The following is a 24,060-nucleotide window of genomic DNA, read 5'->3' as shown; positions in this document are numbered from 1 at the left end:
CTAGGACCCATTCGGTCAGTTTTTTTATTTCCCAGGCCCGTTCGGTTCACAGCTCGTGTGTTGCGTTTTAGTTTCGGTAGGTCTCACCTTAATTTATCACCTCAGTTTCTCAGTTCATCATTCATCGGAGCCACATCCATTTTCACCATTCGACACTGAAGGAAAACAAACCATCGATTTGTATACTCTTCGTGTCTCGGTTGAACACTACCCTAAGAACGCTACACAGTTAGAAACTGTTTAGACCTTCCACTGGCTAACTGACATGTACCTGATCTAATGTACCTAACTTTTTAATAAGTTAAGTTTAAAGTTGATTGTTATGTACTAAAAGGGCTGCAAAATCACACAGATGTAAACCCAATAATATAAATATACAAAAATGATGAATGATTCAACTAGATTTTATATAAATTTAAATTCTTTTGGCTAGGTGGACTAAAAAAATCTGATCACATTAGAAACCACTATTATTAATTGTAAACTCCTTTTGTTTTTTTGTTTTTGTTTACATACGATAAATAGGTGTCGCGTGCGCCAAACTTTTGTACGTCAAATGTTTGCTATTCTATAAATAAGACGTTTTTTAAAAGAGCTTTTAGACTCTTACAATTTCGTATATTTTAGCTAGGAATATTTTGATATTGCTTCGATCTAATTCTAAATATTTCTCATCGATGATAACTCAATCTGTATTGAATTGAGTAAGTAAAAAACTTACAAGATTCTAGGAGTATTCATCGATAGCGACCTTAGGTGGAATAGGCATGTGAACTACATATAGAAAAAAGCTTGCAAGAAGCTCTACTCTCTACGTATTCTACGTCAAGCCGGCGTTGACCAAGGTAGCATGTTAAAGGTCTATACAAGCGCTGTTAGATCTGTCATGGAGTACGCCGTACCAGTATGGCAATCAATTCCAGGTTATGTCTGACAAAATTGAATCCATACAGAAAAGGGCGCTTAGGATAATTTTCCCATGTGCCGATAGTTACTCAGAAGCCCTCGAGTTAGCACGGGTGGAGACCCTTGCGTATCGAAGAGATAAGATATGTAAAGAGTATATGTGCAAAATGAAGGACTTAAACCACCCTCTCCATCCTCTTCTACCAACACGCTTAAAAGATACCTGTCCCTATAACCTCAGGCACAAATCAGACCAGTTGTATCTTTACAGAAACGTTACTACCTTTAGAACGAAGCGCACCGAAGACTTTTTAACTTTTAAGTATTTTTAACAAATGTGATGTATGTTCCGTGTAGTGTATATAACTTGTACTTAATGTATACAGAAATGTACAAAGTCGTTCTTATTAAGTTTTCATTGTATCATAGCTCGTTAATTCAGTAAGTTACTGTAAGAGAGTTTAATAAACTACTATTATTATTATAAAACGGTTGTGACACTAGAATAGTTTGCTATATCAGTAGTTTTCTCATTTAACATAGTAAGTAAATATGGAGCTTAAAAAGGTTTAAGTTTAATACCTCTTTACAAATTCTTAATAATTTCAACAACTAAGTGGGGAAGACTTCCAGCGCAAAGAAGCACTCTGTTCTGACTATAAATCGTAAAACTACAAATCATTTTACACACTCAACTGCAATTTAAGAGACCCTATAGGTTTTAGCTCTATTTTAATAGCTTTAGTGTAATAATCATTAGTATAATTTCAGAGCTGAACAAAGAGTTTCCAGCAATCTGATTGGTCGAGCGGTTCCTTATATGACGCTATATAAACCGCTCCGCGCGGTTTATATAAAATGTTAAACTAAAATGTTAATAAATGTTACTAAAATGTTATGATTTTAGAAATTTCTCTCTTGTTCAGCTCTGAAATTATACTGAAACAATTATTCGCTTCAGGTTCGGTGAATATTGTCGAATAATCCCCTCGACTTCGTCTCGGGGATTATTCGACGATATTCACCTCACTTTCGGCGAATAATTGTTAATTATTAGTTTTAGTTGTTAGATTTTAGTTTTTAGTTTTTAAAAATAGGACCTTGCCTGAAAAGCACCTACTGATTAAGGCCACCTCCTGTATAAAGACTGTAATTACTACTCAAGACCATGATTTCCATACTTGTTTGACGGATCAAAGGAGGGAGTGCTCCCTTCGGCGTACCCTTAAGGAATTGAGATGCACATTTGTTCATGTGCTCCAACAAGCTCCGTCCAAGCTGCCTTTCAGCAGCTATTTTTCCATCTGCTTTCAATTTCTACGACACTTCGTTCCATTAAATTGACGTTTCATTTTCATTTGTATTTCCATGTCTCCTTGGCATATCTAAATATAGCATGGGCGGGTGTTTATTTGGTTCTTTCTTTTTCCCATCCAAAACAGGTCTGCTGTCGCTTAACTCACTAACAAGAGTTTCTTGCTCGTCAGTTTCATTTAGATTATCTGGTTCGCTGCCTTCGTCTGAAAATCTTCTTGTCCGCCAACGGGGTACAACATTAAGCTGTATGGGCGAGAGTCCTTCGAAAGGAAGTTCCCTGCTCCAGGATGGTAAGCTTTCTGTACTAACTTGTACACCTTCATCAACTCCTGGTATGAATATCGTGTACGTTGAGTTATTTCTCGATCCTCGAGGTAGTCCATCTTTTTCTGTGCAACAACAAACTTCTCCAGATGATGTTTTTCTGTTTTCTTCTCTACGGATGCTTTGGGTGTCTCTCGGTAGAGAGCATCGATCACAGATATTAGAGCTTTGAGACTGCGTTTTGCGTGGAGGTGCCTCAGGGAAAGGCGTGTTTGAGTTCGACGGAACACTGAAGGATCTTAGACGTGGAGTTCTTCCGTTTTCTGCTATCCAAACTGGCAGGCGATCTTTGGGTATGACATTAGAAACACCTGGAACACCTAGACTGTTCCTATAATTGTTTTCCGGGATGAACTCTTGCTTTGGAACTTGATGTTTATCATCATGACAATCGTTTTCTTCTGTTTCATCTTTTTCGGGAAGATCTCCAAGTTTTGGAGCCCCTCTCTCATTGCGGCTTATTCTACGTTCTCTGGTCGGCCTTGTTGATGTTGGAGAAGTTTTTCCTTCGTTATCCGATTTGCTGGACGGAATACTCCAGGCAGTCGAGTTTCGCTTCACCTCACCAGGACTTTGCCTTGCAAGGCTATTTTGCCGAGATGAATGACTGGTAAACATGCCAGACACTAAACTGTCATCCTCTCTAGGTTCATAGCTGACATTACTACGAATACGTAATCCCCTACGCCTGACACCAGAGGAATTTCCGCGATTCGAAAAATCTGAAGTTATAGAATTTAACAGAACTTTATTTTTTCGTCTCGGAAGTTTAAGCCTCGCTTGAGCGTGCGCATAATAAAGGTTAAAATTGCTTCCAATTATGGAAATTGGAAGGGCTATCACAAGAAGGCCACAAATTGCGCATGCTCCTCCTATAATTTTCCCCAGCCACGTTTTTGGCGTTATGTCGCCATAGCCAACAGTGGTCATCGTGATAAGTGACCACCAAAAGGATTCTGGGATTGAGCGAAATTTAGTGTGGATGTTATCCATGGTACGCTCTACGTAATAGATGATCGATGAGAATAAAACAACTGGTATAAACAAGATCAATAACAGAAGTCCCAGCTCGTACGAGCTTGCCTTTAACGTGTGCAACAGTATCTGAAGACCGTAGAGCAATCGAAAGAAGCGGAAAAGTCGAAGAAGTCTAATCATTAGAAGTGCATCGGCAATCGCCGATCCATGGTCGGAATCGAGAATACGAATATAGAACGGCATCACTGACAAGACATCGATCCAGTTGGTCACCATTCGGAAAAAGACGCGTCGTCTTGGGCAAAAGATAATCCTTAACAATAGTTCTAAAGTGAACCAGATACCGCAGAAGAAATCAATTGTAGTGAAAATTGCTACCGTGGTGTGATCCTTTGCAGGGGCTGCGGAACCTTGGGCTGATCTTGACTGCTTAGAGAACTGGGGGAGAGTTAGAGCACATGATGTGCCCACGGACAGTAGGATCAGCGTTATCGAGATAATTGAAAATATCTGAAAGAAGGATTAGAACGTATATCATAAGCAGACTGCAAGGATACAAGTAGTTCTGGTATTAGTTCTCGAATGCTAAATTCAACATTTTAAATCTTTTAGTACCTCAGTTTTCTTTTACCTTCGCTGGCTGAAATTGAAAATTGGGAGAGATTTAGGTGCAGATAAGCCGCTGAGAGGGAAATGGGACTGCACCCAGCCGACGATTTGGAAACTAGAAATTTAAATTCAAGACCACGATTAATACCCTTTACGGGAAGGAAAGAACTTATTTCAGTCGCTTTGGTAAAAAAAATTGATTTTTGATCATCATGATCTGCTTATGACCAAGAGCAAGCCCCCCTTGATGCTACGATAATTGCTAGTTTCTAATTATTTTAATGTAAAAGATCGAAAGTTAATTCATTTCAGGATCACTTCAATTACAAGTTTTAATCTAGATTTAGTTATTACAATTTGTGTAAAGCAATTACTTTGTGTTGTAGAAACATTCTGAATTTTCGACAAAGATCCATAGACATATTAAAAAATGTTTGAAACACGGTAGGAGAGCAATGTCGTGCCTTACAAATTTATGACGGTATCAAAATTAAAAACCGAAATTCAGTTACTATTTAGAAAATGCAATGCCAAATTGATGCTGGTAAACTGAGAAGGAAACGGACGTTTGCCTTCGTAACAACGGTTTTAATCGTTTACATTCAAGAGCAGGGATTGAATAAGGAAAGGAATAATCTGATCTCAATCGTACATTCTGTTCCTTGGTAACCACCATGGATTCAACTTTTAATCACCCCACTGAATAAAAGCTTCATGCAAAGAAAAATGAAAAACACTTTACTCTCGTGCAAAACAAAAAAAACTAAACGAAATTGCTTTTGGAGTTTCTTTCATTGCAGTGGTTGCCTTATGAAATAACACCGCTAAGCTTATATAGTTTTTCCACACCGATAATCGAAACTGTCAAAATGCTGAATAAAGGTAAATAATTCATCTTAACTTTTATTTAAGAAATCGTTCAAACAGACTTTAGTGATTAAAAATGCTCTCAATTCGTCAAAATTTCATTTTGCGGCTTTCTAGAACGAAATTCAGCGCAAATCCCATCACGGATTTGCCCGTTTTAACACTGTGCATCAGTGTATTGCCATATTAATTTGCCCATAGCACAACTTTCTTTGCTTGCGAAAAGAATAAAAAAAAATGATCGTGACAATCATGATACTGAAAAGTCTTTGGCCAATACAAAACCTTTTATGAAATGTAATTTGCTTATGAGATAAATTATCATGTTTCGATCGATGTTTGAAAATATACAAGGTTTTCATTACTCAGTACGAGTGGTAATTTGCATCTCAAAAATGGTTCTAACCCAGTGATGTCAGTGTATACCCGTTGTCAGTTTCAACGAGCGAACGTTTGGTGCCAATTCTTTTTGCCAATTCTTGTCTCAGTTTTTGTGCTAATTTTTGACCATTTCTTATAAATGAAAATCGCAGGGTTGAGTCTAAACACATTTCTTAAAGTTGATTCAGGCAACAGTGGAAAAGGCTCCGAATCTAATGCTATGAACAGCTGCCATGACAAGATACATATAACCCAACACTTAGCGTCTTAGCTATCCACAAGTATGACGATAGATACGGACATATCGTAGAATTGCACGTGCGTTATCAATCCAAAATGTCCTTCTAAATCATTTTCCAAAATATTTCGCTTGAACTTTATCTGTAACGAATGAGAACTCGAAATAATTACCAGTGTTATAATAGAGTGCCCCTAAATAAACAGTGTCTAACCAACCTTGTTGTAGACAATGTGTGGTGAAAGCAATATTTGTCGTTAAATGCAAGGAACTGCAACTAACCTTAGCAGCTTTAGAAGAATGGGGCTCTTCCAAAACTGGCCAAATCTTAGGCTGATACTTCGTCCACCAGGTGAAAGGCCGGCCGCAGTCTCTTGCAGGAGTTGAATCCTCCATTCTATCGCTTTCCAAATCTGTATCCTGATCCTGGTCACCGTCAGTGACATTAAAACTTTTTAAGTTATGCTCTGCTTCTCTGTGCTGAGTGTAAGAAGTCCAGCAACAATGTTCCATTTCTTTTTCATCAATGCCCCAATACGCGAGTTCTTCCTCGAACAGTGGACCACAAACATCGTGCGGGCAATGCAGTTTACCTGTACGATAGTAGTTCAAAACTTGCTCGAATATCCCTGGATGTCGGTCAAAGAACAGCTCGATTTTTTCCGAGTCATAATCGATAGCTTTCGTAACGTTTTCCACGACCCAGTACAGTCGGGTATCTGGGTAGTTTTTGACCGTGCTCAGATAAGTCTCATGTTTTAGTCCTCCGACGTTTAAAATGATCCTTCGCTGGGATGTGTCCACCACGCGAGGTATTATTTCAAATCTCTGTCTAGTTTTCATGGAGTCCTAAACGATTTCTCACCTGAAACGCAGGGTGGATTTAGTACAAAACTGAACGCGTCTGTGTTTTATTTAAACATCAACTTGCAGTCATTGTTGCTTGAAAGAAACTAAAAGATAGAGTCATTTCCTCCTTAAAAGCAAACTTGAAATGGAAATTGCTATAACCTTGTTTGATATTTATGCAGAGAAAACTTTACCAGATGGTTTTATTTACCGGAGAGAAATTCTTCCTTTTTATTGGTTAACCGGCATTCTTCTATTGACATAACGACTGGGCAAACGATATAATTTGCATTAATTTACCCTTGCTTTGAAAATTACAATTTTTCTTTCAAGGTGGGTGAACCCATCGTAACTCAATAGGTTGTTACATTTTGTGCGCTAATTGGAATTAAGGTTTTATTTCTTGAACGTCTTATTTCCACTGAGTACGATAAAATTCGTAAAAGCAATAGCGTTATTTAAACTGTAGGCTCTTAACAAGCTGGTGAGCAGTGTAGAGTACTACAAAGTTTATCTGTGTATAAATAAAAACCTTTTTAGTCTAACGCCTCAGTTTTCCGGCGTAATTATTGACAAAAGCAGAGACCGGCAATAATGTATTTTGGATTCAATTTGCTTAAAGATGATAAGGCTACATTTGTCGTCGTGGGAGACTATATTCCGTGATCGCGCCGCTAGTGACATTTTGCGAGATCTACAGCAAACTCCCACATAAATGTGCTTCACTGTGATCCACACTAAAAATTAATATATTTTTTATTTTTTCAACATTGAGCAAAACATGACGAGCATATGACCACATCAGGGTCAAACTTCGTAAATGTCTGTGTCATCTACGATAAAATTAGGACTTTTCAGTAACGAAAGTGCTGTTTATAAATTAAAAGTGACTTTACCATCTGTTGACTTGCCTTGCCTTCGGTTCCTTGCGATGGTATTACACATTCGGGCGCTGAAGTAACTCGTGGGGTTCGCGCTTTCAACCTCAAACAGTCTATAGTATAAAGTGACCGAGACTATGCATGCGTTATTATAAATCATGCATTTCCCGCCGACAGCTTCATGCCGAATCGAATAATAATTACACAATATTCATTACTTTAACAAAGACGATGAATTTTAGGAAATGCACTATCGCTAAAGGAAACATAAATATTTTAAAACACGAATATCGAGGTAAAATTAGTTTGATATTCATGTATATCTCGTAAATTTTCTGGATGAAATATCGTGATCTTTTTCCACTGTAGTAGTGTTTTGATAGAATGATATGGCGTTTCTTTCTGTTTGTCGTTTTTGTAAATTTCCTCCTTCAGTAATTCAATACGGGATTTAAATTTGCTTAAAAGGTGTTATTAAGCCAAAGGCTATTTTAGGTGTTGGTTCCCACGCAACGTTGTGTCTCCCAGAGCAATGCAATTTGAAAGCACGATAATTGATGATAATATAAATTTGTTTTGTTGTCTCACGACAAAGTCACTAAATGTAGAACGCGACGTTTCGACTGCTTACTGCAGGTCTTCTTCGCCTGAAGGTGCGGCCTTCAGGCGAAGGTGAAACCTATTTCATAACAGCACGAGAAATGTTCTCAGGCGAACATAGTTGAACACATTTTGAGCTAAGTTGGTAGTGTGAATATTTTTCATTAGAAAGTAAATACAGTATTAGCAAAGCTTTTATCATCAGAAACCTTTTAGCAACATAACAAGGCCTAAAGTACCTGTAATGGCAAAAAATACAACAATTGGCATGAAAAGGAGTTTTGTCTGTAAGTTTGAATAGTATTTAGAGTTATGACATATCTACAGAAAATTCCTATGAAAATAAATTTGCAGTAATTATAATGGCATGCAAAATTTTTCTTCTAAGAAAACTATCAGTCCTTGAGGATACAAAAACATTCTTATATTCCTTACGGGCGTAAGGCTTCTATTCTTGTATTGCAGGACGCTTATTGTCCGGTAGATAATTTGTCATTATTTCTTTTTACCTGCCATATACGTTTTAAGATATAGGTAATATTTTCATGTATCGGGGCTGTGTTGCTAAGAATTGCTGTTATTAACTAGAAACTTTTCGCAGGTGGCCATATCCCGACCAAAACGTCAAGATTGAAAAGATTGGTGGTCTGTTTTGTTGAATTTTCTAAAACGAATAGATGGTTTGCACGTTACGTCATTGCCGCCATGTTGGTGGACGTGAACAAGAGACATCTCATTAGCTCCTTTTGTTCGTCCACCAGCATTTGTATTGTCTATATCTGACGACATTTATTGTCTATAGACATTTATTGTCTATAGACATTTATTGTCTATATCTGACGCATATATGAATGAAGGCGAACCATTCCTATAGGTGGTTTGCAACCAATCTCCAGAGACACAGGTAACAATAGTGAAAGCAACAGTAGAGGAGAAATTTTAGTCAAAATCGGAGTAGATATTCAGATAATTCGAATAAGTAAAGATTTGTCAAAACATTTTACAATAAAAATCTGCAATAAAATATTGGAAAACATTACAAGACGTTTCGACGTTTCCAGAACGTCATTATCAAGTGAGAATGAAACAACAAAACTAAGATATATATAGCTGAGAAAAAGAATAAATTAAGAGTCATTGAGAGTCAGACAAAGAGCTTAGCCTCAATGGAATCACTCTGGGTGTTTACATTCGGTCTTATTGTTCTTATGTACAACATTTCGTTGACCAGGTAATCCCATTTCGTGCTACATTTTTTAAGCACCCGAAATTGGCTCTCATGGAGTAAGTTAACGTTCCCATGAGCATCTTGTAGATGATAATATTAGAGATAAATTTTAAAAAAATAATAACAGAAACAAGCCTTCTCATAGACTTTCAAATTCTCCAACTGGTTCTACAAAGATGTTAATAAAATTATCTATATGATCAAATTATTTCTTCGGATTTTTCGTGAGTAAAATTGGCTTTAAGACCATGCCAGATTGATTCACTTTTATTCATTATCTCATATCTCTGATACAAATTTTATTCGAAAAACCACCAGCATAAAAAAGTGATATGAGTTTCTTTCCCTTGAAGGCAACATCCACAACGTTTCATCAGAGATGTCAAGGCGTCCCCATCAAAAGGGCGCCCAAGCCATCTGGCCTCCTCTCTTTTTGCCTAACGCGGCCAAAACTCTATGCCACGTATTTCCGCCTACTACTAACCCGTGCCATTTTCTAGCATGCTGTCCCAACAGACCCTGGTCAGACTCCGAAGGAAGCATGTAGGAAAACACGACAGCGAAGGAAGACTTGCCTTCCGAAAATCCCTCTCACATCTCTGGTCAATGACCATCGCGCACAATTTGGCGAAGGGCAAAACAGACTACCATTGTAAAATCAAAGAGTCCTTACTTATTCAAGAACTTGAGCCAGCTTTCAACGTGAACGTCGGAAGTGAAAAGCTGTTGCTTTATTAATCTGCTCTAGTGTTATTGTTTATTGTTACGTTTTTTGCTTAATCTTGGTTCCAGTCCCCTCACCTTAGTTATATATATACATAGCTGTTTTAAATTTCAACAGTTACTTTTGAAAATGTATGTTGAGTACATACGAAACGTCAAGTTATAATCAAAATGTGCAGTTCAATATGTTTATCACTGCTGTTTGTATCTTATTTTTGATCAGAGTACAGCGGAATTGTTGTTCTCGTGCAAAAATTGGTGTTCATCGCTCGGAAATGGAAAGTCCTGAGTTTGATGCTAGTTATGTCTTAGCATGTTTTGTCGTAGAATGGATAATTACATCTTATCTGCAATCGTATTTTCCATTGCCATATTTCCCCGGAATAGAGGCCTCCTCTGTATCATCAATATTTGCAATTTGGAATTTTAGATTGGCTTACTAAGCCTTATAAATCTGATAAGTGAACGTGTCAGATGAAAAAGTCAAAACCGAGTTAAAGATTGTAGGTGATATCTCATTTGCAACAAATAACGCGGTCAGGTGTTATACTCTTCTTGATGTCTATCACTAAATCTCTTGTTTTCTGTCATCTTGAATGCGCCGCTACCTCTTGAAAGATAGTCTCAACGGAAGGATGGACGCTTTAGTGCCTGCGCAGTTTTGATCATCTCCTTCAAAAGTCATCGTTGACGTTATAGATTCTAAAATTAATGAATAAATTTGAAAAATGCCACAATTCTGATGCAAACTAGAAATCATATGGTAGATAAAGCCTGCTTACGAGCCAAGTGGCCCATCGGGCAGGCGTTTAACTCCGCATGAAGCGACTAGGATTATTTCTACTTTCCCCTGGAGGGAAGCTAGTCCATCGCAAGGTTACCCCAGCATTAAATTCACTGGTACCCATTTAATTTTCCTGGGTAAAAAAAGGCACTGTGAGAGTAAAGTATCTTTCCCAAGAACACAACACAATGTCCCCAGCCAGGGCTCGAATCCGGACCACTCGTTCCGGAGTCGAATAAATATAACAAAAAGTCAGATCCCAAAGTAACTGCTGTAAAGAGTTGTCATTGCTTTCGTTAGCAAAGCTTCGAAGAAATCAAAGCAAATAGTAACAATTCAAAATTAAGCAACGTCCTAGAAAAAAATGCTAATTGGTTATATTTCATTGTTCCAGTTCAAGATCTGAAATCTATTAAGATTGAACGCACCGAGTATTTTCGTTCCACGGTTATGAGATTTATTTGAAAAAAGAGCAATTTTTGTTCAGAAGAAAAATAAAGCCATTCTTCTTTGTCTAACTACACTTTAAAGCATATTTATCACGAAAGACTATAGCATAAAAAATTCTAGAGGTATCCCAGGTCTGAGCGTGTGGACATGATTTCGAGCGAATCAGCATGGCATACAACACATATTCTATATCTATGTCAGAAACGTGACGTACTCGACCGGAGCACATGCTTACAAAAAAGCTGGCGTTTTGAAGGAAATAATAATTCCTATAACTGACTAACATTTACTGGATATACAATAGAAGCGCATTTATTTCTGCCGAGATTTGTGCTTCTGCGAGACGAGTTGTCTATACATTTATTCAGGGCCTTCAATATTTCGCTTTTTTGTTATCTTTTTCAATATTCTGACAAAATTTAACACTTTAGGCACAGATGCTACCTCTGATATTGAGTTTACGGTATGCCACAACGCTTGAAAGGCGAGTTCTGCTAATTGGCTATCTATTTAACCAACAGTGCTTTATTTGCGGTTTTACAGCCATGTGAAAGCTGCCATAGTTCTGAATTGGAAACAATTGTTGTAAATTATTGTGGTAACTCCGGAATAATTTTGTTAATTTACAAATGAATGGATAGAAAGAAAACAGTTCCCTACAGCTGAGAATTTCATTAATTTTGTATCTTTCAAGTCAAAACGTTTCACGGATCAGAAAAAAAATTGTTCCTTTTTCGCGCGGTAAATGTTCTTGCGTACCAGGTGGATGCTCCGTCAAAAACAGTATTTTCAAAAAAGATCAGGAAGGAACGTTAACAATTATAATTGTAAACGAGCTTGCCTACAGGCAGGAAGTCAGATTGCAGGACAGATTTCGTCGTTCAACGATTAGTAAAATATAATCAAAATATCTATATCAGAAACTTTATTTCAGAATCGTAAACACAATAGTGCGCAAATTCAATTCTTAACTTTATTATATACGGTTCGCTAAAGGAGAGAGGCATTATATTTCAACGTTTATTTTACCAATTTAATATTCTAAATGAAAAGTTGGATATTTCTTCAAAGGTGTATTCTATTCATGTTTATACTGTTGAACTTGAACTTTATTTATTTATTTTTTTTTTTATTTAGACACGGTAAATCTATCAGATAAAATAATAATATTATTACAATCTATTATTACAGTTACAATCTATTTTAATCTATATAAACATGATCTAAAATTTAAAAGTGAAATAGAAAAAAATAAAGAAATTCTGCTTTACATAGATGCCGTGTGTGTTTTGTCGATTCAGACGAAGAAATTGCGACAACCATTTCGGAAGGATTGAAGCGATTTCGCTTGCCGCAATTCAGGGGACAAGCTATTCCAGATAACCGCACCGTTATAGCTAAAGCTATTTTTCAGGAAATTGGTGTGGGGCAATGGAACAGCTAGTTTGTTTTCAGAGTTCCTTAGATTATATGGAGGATCATATTTAGTGAAAAGAGAACCAAGATAGTCGGGCGCAAGACCATGTATAGATTTATAGACCATGGTGGCCACTTGTATTTGTCGCTGAGTATCTAACCGTCTCCAGTTAAGTTGCACAAAAAGAGGATCAGCGCTTGTGTCATAACTGGAGAAGGTCAGAATACGGGCAGCCCGGTTTTGCAACTTTTGGAGCTTATTCGAAAGACCCTTGTTACAATGCCCCCAGACCTCGCTGCAGCAATTAAAGTACGGTTGAACTAAGACATTGAAAACGGACTCAAGCGTGGTTCGATTAACAAAAGGCCTACAACGTTTAATTGCTCCAATGCCCGATGCGATTTTCTTGGCTATTTTTTCAATGTGCATATTCCATGAAAGGTTTTCGTCTATATGTACACCCAGAGATTTGACTGAGCTAACCTGTTTAATTATGTCACCACCTATGATTAGTTTAGGGGAAGTATCGTAGGTACCTATCCTTTGCCGCGATCCAATTAACATGAATTCAGTTTTAGATGAATTTAGAGTCAATTTGTTTGCAGTGAGCCATGTGTTAACATTGGATAGGTCGTGATTCATAACATCATTGATCATTTCTATGTTGTTACCGGCAAAGGTCAGGTGAGTATCGTTGGCATACATACGTGCAACTGAATTAGACAGGCAATTAGGAAGATCATTTATGTATAGAACAAAAAGCAAAGGTCCTAGAATTGTTCCTTGCGGAATTCCACAAGTGAGAACTTGACTAATTGAGAGCGAACCATTTACAAAACATTGTTGATGGCGATTATCTAGGTATGAGCTAAACCATTCATAAGCGATACCGCGGATACCATATTCATTATAATAATTTAGACATAAGAATAATTTAGACATAAGAATTGTATGGTCAACGGTATCAAAAGCCTTTTTTAGGTCGAGAAAAACAACTGCATTTATACTGCCTTTATCAATGTTGAAGGCTCAATTGTTTGTGGCCTCCAACAAGGCAGTAACAGTTGAATGGAGCGAACGAAAGCCAGATTGCTGGCTGGAAATCAAATTGTTTTCAGTGAGATAACCGTAAACCTGATCGTAAATGATACGCTCAAACACCTTAACTACTATAGGGACGATAGAAATTGGGCGATAATTGTTTAAGTCGGAGTGATCTCCCTCTTTGAAAAGTGGGATAACCTTTGCGCATTTCCATTCCTGAGGGAAAACACCTGATCTGATGGACTGATTAAAAATAGAACACAATGGATCAGCTATCAGATCGGCGCACTCCCTAAGAAGTCGCGAAGATATCATATCTAAGCCTGTGGCTTTCGATTTACAAAGCTTAGACAAAAGTGAGAACACTTTAGAAGGATTTATCATGTATAAAGGGGCAAAATTACTGAATTGTGACTGGTCAAGACAGAGGGCATTTTTTTCTTAATTTCTGTAATTGCCCCGGGCAAAATTACTTGAAAATGATTGGATGAAAATCGCTTAGCAACGACTGCCGAGGTAAAGAAATTTCTGTTTGTTTTGTAACAATGGCGTCCCGTTTTGCGCGAGATCAGTAAGAAAAAATTTTGGCCCTTATATTATAAACAAGTAATCATATGGTTCCTCGCAAAATTAAGGGTTAATATCACTTGCGTTTTCGGAAGTTGCAGAAATTGCCCTTGTCGCTGCGCGACTCGGGCAATTTCAGCAACTTCCGAAAACACGCGTGATATTAATCCTTAATTTTACTCGGCCCCATGCGATTACCTATACAAATTCTGATGGCCGGCTAAGCGTTTACAATGGATTCTACTGTTCGAGATTTGGACGAGTTTGCACAATTTACCCGTGTAGACTGACTCAAATAAATTTAATTTTGCAAGCAAAGTTTTATCAAAGGACTTGACTAATCCTGGCTTCAGGTATTACACAAATTTAAAGCAAGCACGGTGGTCATCAATTGAATTAGATCTTCAGAAACATCTGCAAGATATCCCATACAGCGGAGCTACAATTTAAGGGGAAACTAATTCATAAACGCAATTTGTTATATATATACACGATCGAGTATTCAGTTATGACAACAAAAATCTTTATCTTACCTCGTACATTGACGATTGTATTTTCCTTTGCTTTACCTCTAATACCAACACACAACTGAAAACATCTCTGTCTTTAAACAGATATACATAATACTTGGATAAACTATGTAAATAATTTAAAAGTTGCGTGGTTTTGCCAAGGTATGACGGGTCTTGTTTTGATTGACTTGTTGTTAACGCATGAACCTCATTTAATTCGGAAACTGACTGAAACGATCAATAATTTGTGTTGGGCAGGAAACTCCTTGCGTTCTATGGTATTGACTTTAAATGATTTTTTCTTATGTGTGTTTAGTCTTCCCTCCGAATTAGAAAAAAAAATGTTTCTATGGCAAAACCAGTGAAACCAGAGAGTGCAATTACAATACCAATAGTTCATTTGCAAGTCCAAACATGACACACCACTTGTGTTTTGTGGGTGCTAGTCAAAACTGATTTGATAATTTTCTTTCTAAAATAGTTCTCGTTTTTCTAAATTCACAACAGATTTTCCTGGCCACAAGTTTGCAAATAATCGAGTAAAATCGAAGAAAAAATTCTGAAATTAAAGCAGCAAAGTTACAAATGGGGAATTAAGGCTGTTTACTTAATGTATGTCAATCTCACACAAAACGCCCGTTTAACATAACTACCAATAAAGTGATAAGAGTAATTTGTGGTTGTTTTTGGTCACATTAACTATTAAATACTTCAAACCGCCTTTTCAATCAGCCAGATGTAAAATTAAAACCCATTACGATTGGCTATAAGCGTTTTCTTGGTCCCTCAGTACCATCTACATTGGTGTTTCTTTGCTGGTCTTTGCGTTGTTGATACACATACTGTCGCCTGGATTTACACTCACTAAATCAGGTCCAGGGCAATTCGAAAGACTCTAGGACTATGAATTTCCTTTTTGTAAGACCGATCTTATAACGCCCCCTCAACTGAGTTATATGCATAATTTTTTTGGTTTACAAATGAAGTATCGACAAACGATCGTTGAGAGTAGTTTACCGATGGTGTCATAAGAATATATTGTTTATCGATGATGTTATAAGCAAAGAAAGAATAAGAAATTGTTTTTCCTCAAATTCCAGAATAAGTTGCCACCCGAGTGAACTGGACATCTGCTAGATCAAGATTGATACAAATACGAAAGTGAAACGAAGAATTGGAAATGACTATCAGAAGTTTTGATCTGAAATTCTCAAACAGCAGCTATTTTTAATGGCTTATGTATGACATCATATGCCGGGTTGCCGCCATAATTACCATTTACAATAAATCCATCGTCACAAGTTTCTCTTGGAGACGGTAGAAGATTTATTGTAACTTGTCACGTCTGAACTGTGCCTAACGTCACAAATCACCGTGTGAATATAGCTTACATACATCTATGATCAGTTTCATACTGTAAATTGCAAATTTCTAAGAGTTGAACGAAAATTTGCTCTTCCACTAGATTTCTTTCTGACAATACGACAAAATGAGTTTCTACAGTTAAACAAGCAATAGCTTATATCCCCATACTTCTGTTGCAGTGGCAGTTTACTTGTCATCATATCGGCCATTTTTATAGTTAGAATTGTATTTTCGTCCACTATTAAAATTTTGATTTAATATCTCTTTCTGAAAACTCGAAAAGAAAAAAAACCAATGAGAATCAATAGTTTTTTTGAAGTTAGCATGTTCCTCATATCAAGAATAAAATTTGAATTTGAAAAATGATGAAATATTTTCTTGTGAATGGGTGTTTTTCATATGTCTTCTGTATAGTCTAATTCTTGTGAGCTAGGGCAATGAATAATGATTGGAAAACCAAAAATTTAAACTTTCTATGCACAAGAGTGATACACATCAAAACTTACCGTCAGGCTAAAGTTGCAAATCTTCTTTTTCGTTATCACTGGCTGTTGAATACTGATCTTACTCGATCACGAAATTTGAAAAACGATTTGAAAGCTTCTCATCTTGTGCCGAAAGAAGGAGACTCATCCAATTACCTGTGGCTACCTAACCATCTCAGCTCATTAAACAATTAAGATCTATTTGCTTTCTTCCCCCTAAAAGGATTTTTCATTCAAACCCTTTAATGAACTAATTAAATTTCTTTTTGAGTCAACGCTTGTTTCACCACTAAACTGATAATAGTCCTCTCAGAAACAATCTAAACTACGACGATTAATAGCCGATATTGCCAAGACCTTCAGTTTTTGACGTGAAAATCGACCACAAAGTTTCATAGTTTGCTGTTATCTCTACATGTGAACCCTACTCTTGAGTGTAATTTTCAAGATGATTTGCTCTCATGCAGTCAATAAAAACTGTCGTGGTCTATTTCTTCTAAAATGTATTTGTATGTATGTATGTACGAATATTTATACAGGGTAGCCCAGTTTAGCAGATAGTTAGTTTAACACCCACCCATCCCACCCCAGGGGAGGACATCCACCACACAGTAATCTCGTGCGTGGGAAATTAACGTCTCCTACCCCTAACCCCGCAGGAGACGGGGCCTACGGTTTATTCGTCCTTATCCGAGAAGACTAGAATATCTATCCATTTCTTGATATTATAGAAAGGTAGCAAATTCTCCTCAGTTATTTTAAGACCATCAGTTTTGGTCCGGCCAGGGACCAAAAAGCGCAGTAACACGTTCTTAGCCTAAAACCTGACGAAAAAGTTGCATATCGGGCAACATTGTTTTTTTTTCCAACAGAAATTATTCCTATCGCGGAAAAAAAATAGAATAACCGAATTCGACTCTGTTCTAGAGAACGTTAAAAAGTACCATTAGAATTCACACGTGCACTGTGGAATTGACTCAGTTTGGCTTAATGAAATTTTAATTAATGAGATGTCAAGTTACCCAGTTTAGCTTTGTCGAAAACAAGTAATTTGTTTTAATTAACCCCAAAACATACACGCAAAGTGAAAACCTGGCCTGTTGCAAGTGGACGGATGATGGCCAGCTGGGTCCCCTTTAGATTTTCGTTTGGTTTCAATATCTTTAAACATTTTACCGTCAACTGATAGCCCCCCCCCCCCCCCCCCCATAGTAATAAACATTTTGCTTATCAAGTACTTTGCTGGCACCGTCTGTAACTCATTTAAAATTTGGAAATTATTTTCAAGGCAGAGTCCTTTCGTCTCAACTTAATTGTGGTTTAATATATTTTTTCTTTCTTTATCTCATATTCGCTGAAAAAGCATTGTTACAAACTTGAGTTTGAAGTGGATTCCGTGCCTCTGTGTAACATATATTTCCTTTATTTAATATCAAGGAGCCAAAAAAATTCCAGCTTTATGTATTACTCGATGCCTTGAATTAATGCTGAACCGATACATTTAGAACCTACAGACCCCTTTCCAAAGATTCAATTAATCAGAGACAATAGTACTATCAGCAGCTAATATGAGTTTCTAAAAATCTCTCAAAGAAAGCCAAAAGAAATACTTGAGTTGGCTACATCTCCTTCGTTGGTAAAAAACCCATACCTTGCTGCAAAAGCAAATTACGCTGTTATTTTTAAGAATCAATACACTTTTTTAAGCGACCTGAAGCGAAAAAAAAAGAGAAAGATTGTACTTTTTGTCAAGCCTTTGATCCTCAAGTTCAATGTGGAGTATATAGTTTACAAATTTAAGATTACAATTTGACCTCCTACGTCAACCTTAGCTAGTTCTCTATCTGCACGGAACTTACTTATAAAACTAGAAAAATGATTGCTATTTATTAGTTTTGGTTTTGTTCTTAAAGTGAAGTTGTGAAAAATTGCTCTGTCTCATTGCTATTCCCAAGGTTTGTTACATTATTCTCATTTATAGCAGCGTCAATTCTGAAGGAGGTGACCTTATTGCCAGCTGGCATTCCTCTTCTTTTTGAACATGTGCGATTTAACCAGGAAAAAGCAACTCGTTGGAATTTCTTTTCTCTGAATACATAAATAAAAGGATTAACCAGCGAATTTGTTGTGAACGAAGACACGATTATCAGTTGTCTTATTTCTTTCATGGAAGAGTCCTGACTTCCGATGAAAGCCACAACCATGGCGGGAACGAACCATAACACAAACGTGCTCAACACCAGGGCAAATATTACGTTGGACACTCGGACATAAGCTTGTGTTCCCATTCGTTGATTCTGGTTTTTCACCACTCTGTAGATCCGAAAATACATGCCCCAACATGTAATAAACAATATAGAGCTGCTTATGATGAGGACTCTTTCCACGTACGAGTCGATAGTTTTCGCGGATGTGTCTGTTCGTGAGCATAAAGCTCCAGAGAAGCTTTGTTTTCCAAACAGGACGGATAGGCTTCCAAAAACTACAACAATGGCAGCGAACCATATCAGGTTTGTCGCTATAGAGATAGATCTGTAGCGTGGAGGAGGCTTGGAAAAGTTTACTATGCGTTTGTAGCGATCTAACGTCATGAAGAACAAAACAACTGGTTCAACAAGCTGCCCGATGGAACGAACTGAGATTGTCAGTGGACAGACAAACTTCTGCCAATTATCTGAGTATTGCCTGGTTTGATCATCTAAAATGGAGAGGACTACAGTATGAATAACAGCAACCAATAGATAAACTGCAATCAAGAGGTCACAGACGGCGACGTGTCCAGCTAAGTATATAGTGCTAAGAGACTTAAGCTGGGGTTTAGAAAAAATCACAGTCATTGTCAATACGTTTACAAGGACCGCTGAGATACTTAGAATGCATATGAAACTTTGTAGAACGTTGTTTTCCTCGAAAAGAGACAAAGATGACGACGAAGCAATACTAATGTTTAGAAAAGAAATGTTTTTTCGTGTCAATACATAATGAGTTTGTCGCTGCTCATTATTAACATCTGACAAAGGGTTTGCTGGAGCTGTCGCCAAGGTTATATTAGTACAATACATCGTCGAGTTGTTGCAGGAACAATTTCCATGGCAACTGAATGCCTTTCTCTGAAAAAGGAGAAGTCCAACAGCCAAACTCAGCATACGTGACGTCATCGCACAGGTGTACATCAGATTCTGAAGGGATGCTACAATACCAATTCAAAAACACACACATAAATTATTTTATCCTAAACGGCTTTGAAAGATCTCTCTCACACACGCATCCAAACTTATTTTCGCACATTCCTTCATGTCTAGAGGCAGGGATGTCATCACATACGTGTATCTCATTAGATACGAATGAACCTAACTGTAATTCGAGTTCAGCCTTCTCTGGTCTACCATCTTTATAGATTTTGCTTTTTTTCCTCTTTAGAACCTTTAGAGAAGTTTCTAAATTTACCTTCTGGACCGGATATCTTAAAATAACAGAAAAATAAACAAAGCCTGAAAGGTTTTGGAAAGTTATGCCTGTTCTGTAAAAAGTAATTTGAATATATCAACAAAGTTGAAATGGTAAATTGGCCACCGTTACGATTATAAAAGCTGACGTTTTGAACAAAAGCTCATCTTTCAAACCGGCAGTCTAAATCCCACAGGTATCAACGAACGCTTTTCATTCCACCAGTTTATTCGTGTTTTTCTCGTTGCCATGTTCCCACCAATCACGTAGCTCCTTTCTCTGCCTTTAAAAGCACACACGACCCACAATTTCTCTATTCGCTCCGACGAAGGGCTAACGCTCGAAACGTCAGCTTTTATAATCGTAACGTTGGCCAATTTACCATTTCAACTTTGTTGATATATTCAAACTATTTCGTTACTCCCACCGACGCAGCCCCAAACATTTTCTTTAGAAACTATCAGCCTTTATTCTGTAAAAAGTGTTTAGAAAATCATTCCTCATTAAAGATGGTAAAAGACAGACCATTATAGGCGTTCTAAGAAAATGGATTCTTCGCAAAGTGAGTGAGTTAGACAACAAAGCTTTACAAAATTGTTTCGTTAACATCTTAGTAACCCCAGGCAGTCCTTCATAACAATGCTCTAATTATATTTCCTATAGTGATAAAAACTTGGATGAAATGTTAAATTTTAATTCAACAGTTTGACTCATTTGTCCAAAGTAAATTTAAAGTTAATTTGAGCTGTCACAATGACGAAAAAGAAAAAACAGTTTAATTTTTACATAGTTAATAACAGCTGTGTGTTAACTTCAGCAGTAATTGCTATTTGTAAATTTTTTTCGGCCATGTATTCGCCGGATCTTCAAAGAAAAAACACCTTCGGAATTGAAAGCTAGCACCGACGATGTTTTTAAAGCTGAAAATACTTTTTTAGCGCGCCGTTCTGTCTTTTAAACATTCGTTTCCACCAGATTGCTTCGAAATGTCAGAAATCTCATACTCTCGGAAACACCGTTGTGTAAATGTTTTCATTTACACCTAAATAAACTAAGATCTGACTTCTTTCAGCCGTCTTTCAGAAACAAAATTTTTAAATATAACCAAGTTTTTATTGAAAATATAAAAAATTTCTGTGAACAGCTTCTAAGCTTTTAGATTGCTCACTGTATACATTTCAAACTTATAAATCATGAGAAGTCTATGTTAGGGAGAGCGACGTTATCGAAAAGCTCTCCATTCTCATAAGGGCTGATTTAGTTTGAAAACAGAAATGGCAACTTCAGGGCTATGTCAATACCCGATATTTTTTGTAATAATTTTATAATACATGAGCGAAATTCCCCATGTAAAGGTTTTAAGAAATTTCGCTTAAAATGATCAATGTGTAGAGTGGTATTGCTGGGTACTCACCAATAATGAGAGGGAGGCCAAAACTTCTCACAGAAAAAGTTAACAGCATACACCAGGACTATTATAATAACAGTGCCAGCTGATTGTCTGGTAAGTCAACACGTAGCCTCCAAATAATATTCTGTCGTCGCGTTGTTTGTTTTTCGCTTTTTATAACATCTGTGTTGTTGTTGCTCTATTCTCAGGTTTATCGTCTCCCTTGGGGTCGTCAAATGAAAGCAAACAAAACCATAAAAAAACTTTGAAGCTAACAGCAACAGACTGCCAGGTTTATTTGCTTTTGGCAAATAAATAGGCTGATGTCATATTATATTGCACGGCTCTAAAGAGTTAGTCAAAAATTTTTCTCGAGTACTCTAATACGCGAGCAGAATTGCAAGCCACATTGAAAACATTTGATTCTAAACGGATGCTTTTTGTAACGGAAGTTCCTAATGAAGCACAAAATTTTTAATCACAAGTTACGGAATCTATTATTCTCTTTATGATAATTTAATTCCATAATAGGTTTCAAAATTTTCAAAATCAACATAAAACAAAGGACTTTAAAGAGCATCGTAACACGCAAACATCGCAACACGTTTTCGTGACGTTTTCCCAATGGTGTTAAAAAATTTTTTTTTCCATAAGTCTTTCAGAGTAGTTTCTGGAGTAAACATGGACGAATATTTGGATTTATGACTAGCACCTCTAAAAGTGGCTTGGACACATTTTTGAATAAACTTTATAAATTGTAAAACTAAAAACAGGTGTTCCTAATCATCAATTTCGCAAGAAGTACTTGTTAGGTTTTTACTCCTTTCAGTCAATTTCTGCTTGCCCTCTACTTTCCCAAAAGGAAATGTCGAAATTGAAAACCTAAAACAACAACTTGGCTCTATTAAAATTAATCAGACCAAAAAACGTTAATTTCAAGTTCTTACACCTCGAAGAAGTTAAAACCTTTGGCTTAGAGCAAAAGACAAACTGCAAACAAACAAACAGACTGACCAACAAAAAGACTCAAATAAACAAACGTCTGATCAAAAGTAACACCAAAACAACGTTTTAATGCAGTGTGTTTTTCCTAAGTTTCTTTTTTTTCAGCAAATTCGCACAAATTGTTTTGTTCGAGCCTTAGGGGAGACAGTTTTATTTACGTAAATTCAGCTTTAAAGCTCTTGAGACAGATCATTCTACCATGCAGACTATTATCACATAACTTGAAATATCTTAAAAATTTACTAAGTTTAGCTCGATAAAATAATTTTCCTTAGTTTTACGGTCATGCTGGGGCAGACGACACAAGAGTAGAGAATAATGAAGATCTGGTTTTAGTTGAAGAAGATACCAACGAAAGAAACAAGTTCCTTCCCTTATTTACTATTGCGTATTGTGTGTACCTTTAAAGTTTAAGCTCGAGTTCGATCGTTGTCAACACACTTTTTAAGTAATAATATGTCGCACACAATAAAAAAGAGACAGGCAGTAAGGCTTAATACTTACAAGAACTTCCCACTGAGTGTCCGAGACGGAATATCCAAGAAGAAGAAATACTTCCTAAATTGCACCCGAAAACCGAGAGCAATCTGACTTGTCTCATCGTAGTAAACACACAAGAAAAAAAAACATATTCATGACAAGGCAGACATGTCAACTTACAAACAGACTGCCCAAGATTGTTGGCGATGGACTCTTAATGTTCGAACCTATTTTCGTTAATTTGTAAAGCTATTAAAAGCACGTTTAAGACGTTTGACCTCAAGAAAGCATTTATAATAATAATTTCAGTTTCACTGCCGCAGTGGTTATGGTTCCTGTGAAGCGAATAAGGGTGCAAATCTTTTTGCTCGCCTAAATGATTTTTATTTGCATGAAAATGAGCTGCTGTACGTAAAGGTAAAATTCATTTCTTATTTGACGCCTGTTTTGTGAGAAAGACAAAAAGGAAACTCGGAAATTGTCTATTGAAAATCATTCCTAAAAAAAAAAAGAAGCAATTATTTTTAAAATTTATAACAGGACTTTTTGAAAACAAAAAAAAATTGATTTGATTTTGTTTAAATATCCTCGATGTCTATTCAAAACAGCCCCTTGCCTGTTTTTGTCTTTTTCCTATCTTGTAGATCTTTATCGCATATAAGAATGATAGCGGCTTCTTTGTTGTTTTCCTCTGCGCACTTGTATTTAGGTATTAACCTTGGGTTACCATCGTAAGGCTCTCGTGACAGTAGTCGTCAAGCATAAATTTTTACCATTTTGAAGAAATAAAGCGCACAAATTGATTAAAATATTGAAAGTTATTAACCGTGACAAACAGAGACGTATTCTTTGGAAAAAGCGCTGTTAATTCATGGTGTTATTCTGTAAATTCAGTAATACGGAAGTTAAAAAAAAGGAAATGTGGCAATCCTTTCATATCTTGAAAGCCTTAGCTGTCTGGTCTTGTCAAGAAAGATCAAAGTTTAAAAGATTAAGCCCCCCCAAAGAGGTCAAAGGCGGTAATCTCACTTAATTTCCTAGGTCCAACGCCACATGAAGTCTGCTATTTCTTCATATTTTGTCTACGAACAAACACACAACTTAATGCGGTCGTCCACGTAATACAAGCGAAATTCGATTGATGATGTATGTATTTTTCTGTGATTTCTGTGATGGGTGTGATTGAAAAAATGGCGTTTAAAGATAAGATTGA

At 36.8% G+C, this 24,060-nt stretch overlaps 2 protein-coding genes across 3 annotated transcripts; both read right to left on the bottom strand.

Moving 5' to 3' along the window:
• Nucleotides 1-386: 386 nt before the first annotated feature.
• On the bottom strand, nt 387-14,738 carry LOC111336335 (potassium voltage-gated channel protein Shaw). 2 transcript variants are annotated; one of them, XM_088738337.1, is made up of 3 exons: nt 14,697-14,738; nt 5,903-6,485; nt 387-4,035 (listed from the first exon to the last, which is right to left on the bottom strand). In XM_088738337.1, the coding sequence occupies exons 2-3, from the start codon at nt 6,461-6,463 to the stop codon at nt 2,242-2,244; spliced, it is 2,355 nt and encodes a 784-aa protein (XP_088594463.1). In that variant the 5' UTR covers nt 6,464-6,485; nt 14,697-14,738; the 3' UTR covers nt 387-2,241. The 2 variants fall into 2 exon arrangements, with proteins under 2 accessions (XP_088594463.1, XP_022798147.1); XM_022942412.2 differs by lacking the exon at nt 14,697-14,738 and adding an exon at nt 7,366-7,727.
• Nucleotides 14,739-17,838: 3,100 nt separating this feature from the next.
• Nucleotides 17,839-23,188, bottom strand: LOC111336366 (follicle-stimulating hormone receptor-like). Its single transcript, XM_022942448.2, has 3 exons — nt 22,872-23,188; nt 21,387-21,584; nt 17,839-19,715 (listed from the first exon to the last, which is right to left on the bottom strand). Exons 2-3 carry the CDS (start codon nt 21,433-21,435, stop codon nt 18,433-18,435), a joined length of 1,332 nt encoding a protein of 443 aa, XP_022798183.2. The 5' UTR covers nt 21,436-21,584; nt 22,872-23,188; the 3' UTR covers nt 17,839-18,432.
• Between the last annotated feature and the right edge of the window lie 872 nt (nt 23,189-24,060).

This window comes from Stylophora pistillata, chromosome 11 (genome assembly GCF_964205215.1).
Source record: "Stylophora pistillata chromosome 11, jaStyPist1.2, whole genome shotgun sequence".
Taxonomy (NCBI): Eukaryota; Metazoa; Cnidaria; class Anthozoa; order Scleractinia; family Pocilloporidae; genus Stylophora; species Stylophora pistillata.
This window is presented reverse-complemented; position numbering and strand designations above follow the sequence as displayed.

What these genes read in the sequence shown, in the direction of transcription:
- LOC111336366 (XM_022942448.2), bottom strand. Translation starts at nt 21,435, where the DNA reads ATGCTGTTAACTTTTTCTGTGAGAAGTTTTGGCCTCCCTCTCATTATT. An exon ending in TGGCCTCCCTCTCATTATTG is followed by an intron (nt 19,716 to 21,386) that starts GTGAGTACCCAG and finishes TTGGTATTGTAG; the next exon opens with CATCCCTTCAGAATCTGATG.
- LOC111336335 (XM_088738337.1), bottom strand. Translation starts at nt 6,463, where the DNA reads ATGAAAACTAGACAGAGATTTGAAATAATACCTCGCGTGGTGGACACA. An exon ending in ATTCTTCTAAAGCTGCTAAG is followed by an intron (nt 4,036 to 5,902) that starts GTTAGTTGCAGT and finishes TCCTTCTTTCAG; the next exon opens with ATATTTTCAATTATCTCGAT.